The sequence below is a fragment of the Eublepharis macularius genome, chromosome 1 (genome assembly GCF_028583425.1).
Source record: "Eublepharis macularius isolate TG4126 chromosome 1, MPM_Emac_v1.0, whole genome shotgun sequence".
In the NCBI taxonomy this organism is placed as follows: Eukaryota; Metazoa; Chordata; class Lepidosauria; order Squamata; family Eublepharidae; genus Eublepharis; species Eublepharis macularius.
Window position 1 is genome coordinate 239,963,006 of NC_072790.1, and position 13,035 is coordinate 239,976,040.

Below are 13,035 nucleotides of genomic sequence, written 5' to 3' on the forward strand. Positions count from 1 at the left end.
TGCCAGTGTCGCTTCTGTTTGCTCACAGAGGGCAAATGAGTTTTTGCCCCCAACTGCTGTAACGTGGCTGTTTTGGGGATACTGCGCTTGTTCTTCTGAAAGAACGCCGACTCGGATCCTTTGACGCTGTCATGAGGAGGTGGGTCTGCTGGCAATGACCTTTCCATCCGTAAGCCCTTTTTGCAACTTAGTGTGGGTCACCCCAACTCTGCTGCCTCCCATAGACCTTGACTTAAATAAATCTTTATTCCTCCCCTGGGCTTGTGATTCCCACCTCCTTCCCCAACACAAAGCTTTGTTTTTCTCTCATCCCTGGCTTGCCACAGGCAAGGGAAGATGGGAACGAAGGTGTCTCCCTTACACAGCAGCTATTAAAAAGCTCTTGCGCATAATGGAATCAGCCTCTGGTTCATCAGCCCGTTTTACAGCTGCTGCGTCTTGAGCGCAGCATAGCAAAGTAGAATTGGCTGCGTCTTTGGGACAAAAGAACATCCCAGGGCGCATCTGCTGGAATGCCAAGCATTTTCCATCAGCACCCCCCACTCCCCCAGCCTACTTAGGCAAGTCTTTCTCTTTACTCAGCCACCCTCAAAATCGCCCTGTGTGAACTCCGAGGGGGCCGTTTTAATTGCGGATACGCAGGCTGCAGCCTTCTGGCTTCGTATGTGAAAGGACTCTTTTACTCTGAGACGCCACCCTTTGGTTCTGTTCTCTGAATCATTAGAGAGCATGCACTGCCATCCGAAGAATGTATACTCAGAAGTAAATCCCATTGAGTTTAACCACTTTCCAGAGCAAATACATCAACAGACTAAAATATAAAGTACATACAATCAAGGTCGTAGCCAACACCGGATCAGTGTATTAAAGACTAATTATTGCTTGACTGTCTTAACCTCGAGCCTGAGAGCAATCACTGTAAGCATGCTCTTGCTCTTTTCTACTACCTTAGCTAGTTTGTTGATCTCATTGTTTTCTAATCCTATAATCCTATTCCCGTTGCATTGTTCACTGCTTGCCTTAGAATGTCTGATTGCTTTATGTATTGCAATCCACCTCGAGCCTTTGCGAGAAAGGCGGACTATAAATAATTGAAAACTGATGGCTAGGATGGAACCGGGGCCCTGCTTCATTCCCAAGCCCCTCGCTTGGGTGCTTCTTGCCTGAAGCATCAGCCGTGCAACCAAGAGCATGTATGTGCATTTAAAGGGATCGTGAGAAGCCAGCAAGGGCAGTCAGCACAGAGAGGGAGGGTGGGGAATATCCCCTCTGACAGAACAAAGGGGGTTTAACCGCTTCCCTGACCTATTAGAGTCTCTGTGGTCCTGGTTCGTATTGCTGCTCTGCTTCTGAAGATGTTAGTTCATTCTCACAGGCGCCTGACGAAGTCATAATTCCTCCCAGTTTGCAGGCAGAAGAACTGAGGCTCAGAGGGGAGCACCTGGGGTCGGCCAGACAGACCGACCCTGGAGTGGGATTTGATCTAACTAAACCCGCATCTGCAATCCTGCCCACTAGAACACGTGATGCTTTACGTTCATGGGATCCTTGGGATACAATGGGGGAAAGAATGAAAACGAGAAAAGAGGTCTTTGTTCTTTTGTTTGCCTTTGTTTTTTAGGGGAACCTGGGACTTGGCAAATCTCACCCAATGATGTCCTGGAGTTAGAGATGATGACCGGAGTGGCGTTTGCAAAGAATCCTGGGAAAGCCACCATCTTCCATGATATCCCAGGGATAGTGAAAACCTACCGAGAGGTGCGCTCTGCTGTGACAATGGGTCAGTTAGCTGCTCTGGGTGGGCCATAGAAAGCAGGTCGCTTAGCCATTCTAAGAGCAGAACCCCCCTGTTATGACCTTTACTTTCTTTGGGGTAGATTTTTCTTTTAATCTTTCCTTTACACCCTCTGGGTAGTTTGCTGCCACCAGGAATATTACATTCCAATATATTTTATTTAAGTTTTCCTTTTGGTAACGTGCCTAAGCCTCAGGCTCCTTCGTGGTTCTATGTGGCCCTGAGGATAGGAATGAGATATAGCAATGACAGCTACACTGGGATATAATAAAACAAAATAAACTTTTATTTTTTCAAGAAGCGTATCGGTTTCATAAACGTAGTTCTCGGTTCTTAAAGTTACTTCCTATAAACTCATTCACACAGATCTCTTCTAAGGCTTCAAACACAGTTAGCCTCCTTCACTAGACTCAATAGTTCTCACAAATACTTCAGATATAGGCAGCACACAGCTAGCCTCTCTTTCTCTGACTCTCACTCACAGAAATATTAAACCTGCTCAGGCAGCACACAGCTGGCCTCCCTTTCCCTGACTGAGTGTCCTTTCACAAACATGCTCAGTTCAGGTTCCACACAGGTCATATTTCTCTCATAAAACACTTCAACATACTCAGGCAGCACACAGCTAGCCTGCTTTCTTCTCACTGAAACTTTGCTCTCTGCACTGTCTAAACTGCATTCACTCCGCCCACACTCTCAGTCATCAACCAATCACATCACTCACTCATCCCTCTCCTTCACCCCCACTCTTCACCTATCTCATCAAGCATTTAAAGACACATGCACACATTTACTTGAAATTATTACACCCCCACCCCCCACCCCCACCCCAGGAGTATCAGGACAAAAAGGAGGCTGAGAATTGAAGACTGAAAGTGCATTTGCCTAAAGCAATTCTAAGAAATAACTGGAGGAAGGAAAACAGAACCTCAAAGTAAAGGATGGGAAAGAACTAGCGTGCCCTGTATCTATACTAAAGACATGCTGAGTTATAACTTTTATTTCATCTTGGAAAGAATCAAAGGAATTGTAGTTGGTTGACAATGCTGAAAATGTGAAAGACTCCCTTATCCCCAGTCACAAACCTGGGGCTATTTTACAGGGTACAAGACGCATCCCTGCCCTGAAGAAGTTACAGTCCAAACTCTGACAGAAAGGAAGACAGCAGAGGGCAAGGGAGGGGGGGGTGGAGGGTAAATGGTGAAAGAACACGCATTTACTCTGTGACTCGTGCTCAGATTCAGTAGAGGATGAGGGCGAAGCAGTGGATGGGATCCCACAGATCTGTCCTGCTAACAGCAGCAGCTTTTCCTGGTGCAAGGAGCCTTTCCTGGACACCCCAAACCACAAGGAAGGCCATGCCGTTTTCAGGACAGATTTTTGGAATCCAAACTCGGAAGCTGCCGTTCTATGTGCCTGAATGAGATCAAAGACTGTATGTTGGGTCCAGGCTAGATGCTTCTGCAGCCACAAGGATGTCCATTCATGGAGCACTGTTTCTCCCTCTTCCCCATGCAGGAGTGCCAAATCCCCCCCAGTCCTGTTCTTGGGGGTGAGGGGACCCCCAGGGATTTGGGGGGGATATTTCAAACTGCTGCCTGAATGGGAAAATGGCACTCCTGTGAGCATAGTTTTAGGTGGGTAGCCATGTTGATCTGCAGTAGAACAGCAGGATTTGGGTCCAGTAGCACCTTAGAGATCGACAAGATATTCAGGGTGTAAGCTTTCAAGAGTACAAGCTCCCTTCTTGGTGTCTGAATAACAACAACATTCTATTTATATACCACCCTTCAGGATGACTTGACACCCACTCAGAGCTGTTTACAAAGTGTGTTATTATCCTCACAACAAAACACCCTGTGAGGTGGGTGGGGCTGAGAGAGCTCTGAGAGAGCTGTGACTGACCCAAGGTCACCCAGCTGGCTTCAAGTGGAGGAGTAAGGAATCAAACCAGGCTCTCCAGATTAGAGTCCTGTGCTCTTAACCACTACACCAAAGTGGCTCTCCAGAAGGGAACTGACTCTCGAAAGCTTACACCCGGAATTTCTTGTCGATCTCTAAAGTGCACCTGGACTCCTTGTGCCTGTGGAAATGTTAGTCTGGATCCAACTCATAGAAACGTAGCCACATGTGTTGATTCTCAAGCATGCCCTTGAGTCCAAGCGCTCTGAATCTCTTGAGTTTAATAAGAGTTTAACAAAGGGGAGGTAAGCTGGTTTTGTTAATATTGCTGTTATAAATGGAAAACAAAAAAATTAAATACAGTTAAAACTGCAGCAATCAGACCTGCACCCATTCGGCCTTCAGAAATGACCCCCCTCCCTTCAATGTTCAAATGCAAAACAGCCCTCTTGCTTTCTTCAGGTTGTCGTCAGCAGCTCCTTGAGATTAAGCCTTCACCTTGGACCCAAAAACTTCTTAACCAACACTCCAAACTCTTCTGAATTCCGGGTTTTCATTGCCACTAGCAATATAGGAACAACTCTTAGAGGTAGGAGCTGGCCCAGCCACTCACCCCCCCCCTGCCGCCCATTTTGGGGGGGGCACAGTGGTTTAATGCTAAACTGTGTTTGGATCCAAATTGTCCTTGCCTGAAGAGAGGGGGTGCTCAAGGGAGTCCATTTTCCAGTAATTCAGATTCACACGTTTCTCCCTCTTCCCCTCTTCTCTCTCTTTCTCCCCTCGCCCTCCAGGTCCTTGCACTTCTCTGCAGCTTCATGCTATCACCAACAAGCTTTCCCCAGAATCTCATCTGGTTTGCCAAGTGGAGTTCAGGGAGACCATCCTAGACACTGCAGCAAGCAAAGTCTTTCGTATCCAGTCTGAGTTCTATGCTGACAAAGGTGGGCACACAAAAAATCCTGGGCTAGACCCGACAGGTCCACTCAGCCAGCAGTAGGGACTTTGCCTCAAAGAAAAGCTTCTCGCATCAAGGCAGGGAGGTGCTGTTAGCAGGATCCAACCCCCCCGTTTCTCCCCTGGACTGTAGAAATGGCACTGATTGCAAGTGAGGGCAGAGATCTTTTCCCCTTTTTGTTTTCTACCATTACAAAGGACCAGGGGTCATTTCGTAGAAAAAGAGCTGGAGGAACGCATTAGCATAACAGATTTGCATATGCAACGCCCCCTGTCAGCACCGGAAGTGTGTCATTAGCATAACGGATTTGCATGTGCAACACCCCCTGACATCACCTATCATGGCTGTTTTGGACCCAATCCTGGCCATTCAGGGCCGAAATTGGGCCCAAAATGGCAAAAAGGGGCTGAAAATCGCTGAAAAGGGGCCCAAAATGGTCAGGATCGGGCCGCTGCTGAGTGGGAGAGTGATCCACCACCCGTCAGAGGCCCGATCTGGGCCGTTTTGGCCACAATCCAGGCCGAAACGGGCTCAAAATGGCCGAATCAGATGGGCGGGGCCACCTGTCATGTGACCTCTTTGGAAAACTGCTGGAACTGTGTTCCCGTGCGTTTCCCCTCGAAATGAGCCCTGCAAAGGACTATACAGAACTAAACCGACCCTAGAGCATGATACCTCTATGGATATTTTGTGGGCTTACCCTACTACAGCGAATGCTGCCAGCTGTCTCAAAGAAATCACTTAATTCTTTAAGACATGGATCTGAATGACAACATTAGTAAATCCATGCCTCTTCATTTATTGCATCCCTTTGGTAAGGGATACGCAATTTCTGAAGACACTTAGTGTAGCGTAGGAAAACTAGCAGTGTGCAGACTAACGGGGGAGAGATGCATGTTTAAATCCCCAGTTCAGTCCATGGACCTCTCCAGTTGACTTTGTGCCAGTCACTCTTAGCCTAGCCTAACGCTTCAGGATAAATGAAGGTAAGGAAAAACATGTATGAGGAATGGGAGGTGAAATGCGGTGTTTTAGAGACTGGTTCTTCCCATCTGTGTGCTCCCCCCTCTAGATGATTTACAACTCAAGGAAGGGCCCTTTTTCAAGTTCCATATTCCAGAGGGTCATGGCTGTTGTTCCCTGTTGGCCTTCCAGAAAAGAAAATTAAAGGCCCATCTTGGTGCAAATGTCTTTGGCAGCTAAGAGGAGAAAAGCAATATTTTTTTTATATACTATTCCATTATAAGTGCTCTTATTACTGGTTTCTGAACAATGCAGGACTGGCGCTTTTGGTTTGGGTTTTCATAAACTGCTTTAGGCAGCGGAATAACATTCTGACCAACGAAATGACCAATAGTAATAACTAATCAGACACCAAAAGTAGAACGGCAGGATTTGCGTCCATGGCACCTTAGAGACCAAGAAGATTTTCAGGGTGTAAGCCTTTGAGAGTCCGAGCTTCTTCAGATACGGTATTCAGATACGGCATCTGAAGGAGGGAGCTTTGACTCTCACAAACTTACACCCTGAAAATCTTCTTGGTCTCTAAGGCGCCATGGACGCAAAGTGGAGCTAGAGAAGGTGCCTTTTGGGAGGCGGAAAATGCCGTTAAGTTAGAGCCAACCTATGGCGGCGACCCTGTAGGGTTTTCAAGGCAAGACATGAGCAGAGGTGACTGTCCTCTCCATAGAGACTCTGAATTTCCTTGGTGGTCTCCCTGCTCAACTTGTGAGACGTGACCACAGTTGTCATCACTGGCCATTGTATAGGTCAGTGTGGCTAATGGATAGGCACCTTAGGTGATCCCTGTCCCATTAACAGTCACTCTTGGATGTCCCTTCTCCCACACCGAGGTCTCTACGGCTGTACCATAACAGCGAAACCCCAGCTGGAGGAGGAGCTGCTGGCCCTGAGCACGGCTGAAGCCTCCGTCGATGTAACAGCCTCTCTTCGCAGCGAGCAAAGCCAAGCGGGGGCGCCCAGCGTCTCGGTGCCCTTCTTCCCTGCCTTCTATGTCAACCAATCAGAAGTCGTCTTCAGCAGTCGGCAGCTGAGTGGCGAAATCTTAGTGTTGGGCACAAGGAAGGTAACAGAAAAAATAGAGGTATGTTGAAAGCTCGGACAGGTATGTGCACATACGCATATTAACTCATTCTAGATTTGGGATATGAACTGTTGGGTACAACCCCCTGCCTTCTTTTAGAGCCTGCCTATCTTTAAAGAAATTCTAATTGAGATCAACGTTACTGGGAAGGACAGAAGGAAAAGGCTCTCATACCAAAAGTAAAGATAGACCGCAAAGGAGCAGTCCCCACCCCTCCCAAACTGATTACTTTAAGGGTAGCTGCAGTTCGGGCACCCCTTCTCCCAGGCCCCGTAGTGGGAGAGTGCCCCCCTCCAGACATTATTTGCGAAATGCAACACATTCAGCTTGGAGGAATCCAGGTCCTTGGAGTTGGACATCAGAATGAGCCAGTTTTGTTTTAAGGCTTCCCCCAATAGAAGCCCCACAGCACCTTAAGAGGCCAGTAAGATTACTCCCAGGTGAGCTTTCCTGTGGCAAAACTTGTTTCAGCAGATGCATTTATATTAACGGTTGAAAATAATAGAAGGGGGGGGAAGAGTACAGTTCCAAACAAGAATAACTAATCTATTCAGAGGGGGCAAGAGCCACTCACAGTGCAGAGCAGAGCGATTAGTGTTGTTTCTTGTTTTTAAACCGGCCTCTCTTTGTAACATCTCTCCAGTTTCCCCCTCTGGTTATTTGCAAACTTGAATATAAACACATCGATTTACTGGATGAATACTCCCTGCATCTGCTGAAGCGAATTCTGGCTCATGAAAGCTTACTCAGGGTATACTTTTATGAGCCCGTCGGGTGCCACTGCACTCCCTCTTTATTGCTGCCACAAACATGGCTTGGCAAAAAAAACACTGCATAGGTGGCCCACCCCCAACAAACCTCTGCTCTTTCTCACCAACTAAATGCAACCTTTGTTCTCGAGGCCACAGAGGGGTTGGGTGAGAGCAGAACAGAAAGACCCTCAAAAGAACATGCCGAACATTTCTATGCAAAGCTCAAAATGTATTCAAGCTAAGGGCATGGGTAATTTGTCTGATACCACCACATGCACCTGGCAAGCGGTGGGCTCTCATCCAGGCAAGCTCCAATACCTCTAGGGTTTGTGCTGCAACAGACACTGCTGAGCTCTGGCACTTGCTATTTGCTGAGTCAATCCGTCTTCTGCTTGCCAAGGTCCAGCCCAGTTCCCCAGTGATAGAAGTGGAGAAACCCTTCCACCTGCCAAGCATGCCCGGACATGTTGTGTACTCTGTCAGCGTGGTCAACCTGACGTCTCTCCAGCAGATGGCAGCACCAGTCTTTATCAACCTCTCCTGCACCCTGACAAGCCAGAAGGCTGCCGTATTGGTGCGAGTGCCGCCAGGAAACTATTTACTGGGTGAGCAAGGCCTCACCCTCATCCAGCCAACACCACCCCCCTGGCAATAGTCGGTTGGCTGATCTTACAAGAACAAAACTCTCCTTTGCACTTCCGTCGGGCAGAATATAAGAAAAAATGCACCATCATCTAGACTTGTTAGTCACATGAAACAGCCTTCAACTTTTGTGGTTGTGTGCAGCAAGGGTAAAAAAAATCCTCTCTGTGGCCCGCCTAGGTCAGTGTGCCGAAGGTGGAATTGTCGGCCAACTCGTGGGCTCCTACCAGGTCCTCCTCTTCACTGTCTTTGCTGTCCTAGCGTCTACCACAGTCATCTTTCTCAGTGAGTAGTAAAGATAGAAACTTTAGTCAGGGCAGATAGGTAGGAACCTTGGGGAGAAGGGACGGTTTCTTTGAAGGATTCTCAACCGGCTCGGGAACCGGCAAATACAAGGCTGTTACCTATGGACAGTTAAACACACCACAATAGGGGAGATACCGGAAAGGATGCTTGTTAAGGAATGAGATAACAGGAGGGTCTCTTTGGAATATTAATGCACCACGAAAGCATCTTGTATTAATTGGCATTACATTCAATACTTTTATTGGAATCGAAGCTAGACATAACCAGTGCAGCTTGATGTAAATACAGCCATGTTTTTGCCAGTACCAAGCGTGTCTTGCTTAGGTGCTGCTTCGTTTGTAACAAAGCTACCTGTTTGTTCCCCATGTGTCCCTGCTGCCAGAAATCAGAAAAGAGTGGTCCTAATCACGTTGCAATGATTTCCCCTGCAGCTTATAACGCCTTCTTGACAAGAGTGCAGGCAGTCCCCACAGTGTACATTCCAACCGCTTCTACAGTACAGGCAGGTAAGTGCTAACAAAGCTCTCCTGTGACTGCACACGTATCCCCAGCAAAGTTGTCAGGGAAGACGCAGGCAGCATCCAACCCAATGGTAGGTTCTCCTAAGGAGGATTGTCTAATCCTGAGGAAAGCCAAGAAGTTTAAGAAAATTCAGGTGTTTCGCTCATTGCCAGTTCTCAGCATTCTCACACTTATTGCCCCTTCAGAAATCCAAATACTGCTTAAAGGAAGGAGGTGGGATCTGATTTAATGCACAGATGGAACCCTTACTTCTTGAAAGATGTCGAAAGACAAATGTATAAGTAGCAGTGGAAAGAAAGCCACCCCCACCCCCTTCTGCATCTGAGTTAAGACCTTTGTTGCTCTTGGAGGTTTGGATCTGCCTTGGGTACATCATCCAGAAGAGATCAGCCACAAATGCGTCACGTCCAGCCCGTGGGTTCTTTGGGTTGCCTCCACACATGTGTAATACAACACACACATCTTCTCTCTAGCTGCTGAAGCTCTCTTCACATTAAAGGCAGAAGCACTAGAAGTCTGTGTTCAAATGCAATTCGGCTGAATTCAACCAGGGCTGCACATTTTAGCTCTCTGATACAAGTGCCAAGCGCGCTCGCGTCCTTACAAACTTCTCTCCCCCTCCCCACCCGTTCCCCCCTTTCTTCCAGCGTACGGCTATCCTCCGTCTCACGGGCAGCCGCAACATCCCAGCACAAGGAACAGGACTCAGGCCTGGCTGTGGAGCGTAAGGAGATAACTGTCACTGGCAGACGAAGCACTGGATAATGAGTAAACTGGTGAAGCTTACGGGCAGTCTTGCTTTTCATTGGGAAGGAAAGCTACTTTCCTAGGGGAGAAGGGGCCTGAAGGGTCCACAGCGCGCATTGCTCAAAAGGCCTGTTGCATTTTGCTTGGGCAGAGGACAAAAATAGCCCCTTGTTACCCACAGAGGATGTTTTGTTGACAGCACTGCTGTTCGTTATTCAAAGGAGCAAAAACACTTAAGGCCTATCCATCTGTAGCTATTTTAGCCCTACATTTGGATGGATCCATGGCAGCTTCAACGAATTGTTACTGAAAAGAGCTCCCCCCGCCTTGCACTCACAGGCAACTCCCAGATAACACACGCCAGATTCTGTATTTTTATCCAAAATTTATTGAATCAAATGGGTGAGGCTACAAGGACAGTGCACGTTTCCTCCTCGTATTCCGTAGCTAGCGGCTGAAGCCTCAAGAGTCACAGCCGCAGCCCATGTTCCTCGCAGCCCCTGATCGGCACTCTTGAGCCTTCAGCGCTTGAGCCGGTGACTGTGCGCGTAGCCCCACCCATCCTGGACAACCGGCTGCTTAATTTAGTGTTGCTTTCGCCTGAAGGAGCATCCTGGAAAGAGAAAAGGCCAAACGGTGAACAGAAGGCAGGCCAGACAGGACACACAGCAACACATCTTCATATACAGTCAACATACTGTTCCAAGAATACTGTTCTGCTGCGAAGCTGCTGCAATGATACATTGCCATTTAAGCCCCAAACAACACCCACTCACCACACATGAAGTCGCCTCATACTACCAAGGTCAGTATTGTCTACTCAGACTGGCAACAGCTCTCCAGGGAGCTCTCTCAGGCACAGGTCTTTCTCATCGCCTACTGCCTTACACTTTTAGATGCAGATGCCAGGGACTGAACCTGGAGCCTTCTGTGTGCAAAGCATGTGCTCTGCCCCTGATCCACAGCCCCATCCCCCAGCAGCAACAAGCCTCACGATAAACCAAAAGAGCTGCAGCTTAAAAGAAATCCTCAGCGTGTTTCTTTTTTTAAGAAGCAGCTGCACACAACAGCTATTTCAACTTGTGAAAGCAAAACAAGACTCTCAGTGCACTGCCTAGGAGCAGATAACAGAAAAACAACCACAACATTTCCCCAGGGGCGGAAGGAGGAGAGCTGTGTGTGGGTTCCTGCTCCCATCTGCTCGACAAACACAGCTTGGCAGTCAGAAGCGAGTGGCAGCTGCGTATTCCCAGCTGCAGGAATAACCCCTCCCAGTTCGAGCTCTTCACAGCCACTGCCTTCACCGCTCCCCTTGCCTTTCTCCCTAACCTCAGCCTTTTTATCAGCGTCAACCGTCCTGTTTTTCTCTTATAAGGGTGGGGGGAGTTTTCCTATCATAACTCTTTCTACTTTTCTCTTTCCAAGTCCTGTTCAGACTGAAAAAGAGCCCCCCTCCCCATTTGTATGCCATTAAAATGAGCTGCCACAGAAGAGCCACAGCAGGGTGTGCCTGTGGATATATATATATATATAAAAACATTCATAAGACTTAACACATCACGCTGTTTCAGGGCATCACTGAGAACAAAATGAAAACGGGGCACGCGGCTTAAGAGCTGTCCTTTTACCTTCTGTCAACCTGGCCTTTCCGCCAGTGGGCTGGCACAGAACAGTTGAGCAGCCGACACAGAGAACCACCGTCTGAGCGTGACTGAACACCGTGGTGATTTTGTAGCAACCTGGGAATAATGGAGAAAACACTCCAGCTTGGGTCTGTGTTATAGGAAAGACGGCTCAATTACTGGCAAGTGCAACACCACTAAATCTTCTAGAACTAGGCAGCTTCAGGACAGAAATCTTGTACTTTTATGGCCCCTTATTTTCAGGCCATTTCTTCAAACACCTTGCAGGGGCTGACGGACTGCAGCTCCTCCTGCATTTCCAGTAAAGGGAGCAATAACATACAGTTAGCCTGTGGCCCTACTGGCACACCTCGCCAGACCTCCATCAGCAGAACCACAAGGCTGCTTCGAACAACCCGGCTGTGACCCACCCCTTTCTCACACTCCCCAACGCCAGCATGACGTGGAATTCATCCGTGCCCCTTCCCACCACGTCCTCCCTCTTCACCTGGACATTTCACATCCATGAAGTAAGAGTTAGGACTCTGGACCAAGCGCTTCTTCTTATGCTTCCTCTTCTCCTCTTCGGGAGAGGGATGCAGGAGATCCTTTGCCAACTGAAAAGACAGGAGAAGTAACACATAGACTAGGGGATTTCTTACACAGCACGTGCTTCTGGCTCCCCCGCTAGTTGCCACAACAGTACCAAAACACTGCACCTAGGTTAATCAATCTAGAAACTCGGCACCCAGCAAAGGAAGGCTTGGCAACCGGAATCCACCACCTCAATGGAATACAGCAACTGACAGACTAAAGCCCTGAGCCAAAGGAGTTCAGATCGCCCCTTCTGCCTCACCCTACGCAAACCGCTAAACAGCAACGCCTCTCCCTATTTGCGCTACCAGGAGGGGCACCATCGCTGGCCTACCTGACAGGGCTGTTGCAACAACTGCGAGGATTAAGGTCTGCACACGCTTAGGTCGCTCCAGAACGGCCGCAAAACCCCTGGAGCGCCACAGGCCTTACCTCTGAGCAAACACAGCTCGGGCCAAGCCGCAAGCATTGGGATAAGGGGCCACCCAACACATGCGTTAGGAAGGCCAGCTGGGGAAGGACGCCCTTCCCCCAGCCCCCCAAAAAGCCATCCAGTTTCCAGTCCAAGTTTTATTTCTTAAAGAGTCCTTCTCCAGTCCCCTCCCCCAAGAAAAAATGTATTTAATAAAAATATTCGCGGGGGCGACAGCCTCCCCCTCCCCTTCCTGCCCCCCGCCGCCATTTTGAGACTCGCGTCCCCGCTCGGGGGGAGGAAACCCGGCCGTGTCCGAAGTGGCCAAGAGCGACCCCTCCCTCCTGCCGCGGGGCCCGGAGTCTGGGGCCGGGCACGACGCCCGCCGCTTGCCGCCCTCCGGCGCCCGGCCTGAGCCCCAGCGCGGACTCACAGGCATGTTCGCGTGGAGGCAGCTACTGCCGAAAAGGAGCCAAACCGGAAAGAGAGGGCACTATATCCGCTCCGGGGTTTCCCGCACGGGCGGAAGCCGCGCCGAGGAGGGGGCGGGGAAAAACGCTGGGCCGCCATCTTGAGAAGGGAGCCCCGTCGCTGAGGATGTGCCGCCATGATGAGAAGGTAGCTACGCCACAAGGGGACGCCATCTTGTGACACCGAGGAAGCCATGTTGGGAAGGGCAGCT

The 13,035-nt window shown here is 49.1% G+C and overlaps 2 protein-coding genes across 2 annotated transcripts in view; one reads left to right on the top strand and one right to left on the bottom strand.

Annotated features, from left to right (window-relative positions):
- The window catches only part of NUP210L (nucleoporin 210 like), a 48,790-nt gene extending 38,793 nt beyond the window's left edge, over positions 1-9,997 (top strand). Inside the window, exons 33-40 of the mRNA XM_054973307.1 lie at positions 1,622-1,758; positions 4,160-4,286; positions 4,489-4,638; positions 6,506-6,756; positions 7,909-8,113; positions 8,331-8,435; positions 8,888-8,962; positions 9,626-9,997. Of these exons, the coding sequence (XP_054829282.1) occupies positions 1,622-1,758; positions 4,160-4,286; positions 4,489-4,638; positions 6,506-6,756; positions 7,909-8,113; positions 8,331-8,435; positions 8,888-8,962; positions 9,626-9,714 (1,139 nt within the window). The 3' untranslated portion in view covers positions 9,715-9,997. The remainder of the gene's footprint in view (positions 1-1,621; positions 1,759-4,159; positions 4,287-4,488; positions 4,639-6,505; positions 6,757-7,908; positions 8,114-8,330; positions 8,436-8,887; positions 8,963-9,625) is intronic.
- Positions 9,998-10,090: 93 nt separating this feature from the next.
- Positions 10,091-12,866, bottom strand: RPS27 (ribosomal protein S27). Its single transcript, XM_054994923.1, has 4 exons — positions 12,787-12,866; positions 11,856-11,964; positions 11,354-11,464; positions 10,091-10,338 (listed from the first exon to the last, which is right to left on the bottom strand). Exons 1-4 carry the CDS (start codon positions 12,790-12,792, stop codon positions 10,310-10,312), a joined length of 255 nt encoding a protein of 84 aa, XP_054850898.1. The 5' UTR covers positions 12,793-12,866; the 3' UTR covers positions 10,091-10,309.
- Between the last annotated feature and the right edge of the window lie 169 nt (positions 12,867-13,035).

What these genes read in the sequence shown, in the direction of transcription:
- RPS27 (XM_054994923.1), bottom strand. An exon ending in CATGGATGTGAAATGTCCAG is followed by an intron (nt 11,465 to 11,855) that starts GTGAAGAGGGAG and finishes CATTATTCCCAG; the next exon opens with GTTGCTACAAAATCACCACG. An exon ending in AAAGGCCAGGTTGACAGAAG is followed by an intron (nt 10,339 to 11,353) that starts GTAAAAGGACAG and finishes TTCTCTTTCCAG; the next exon opens with GATGCTCCTTCAGGCGAAAG.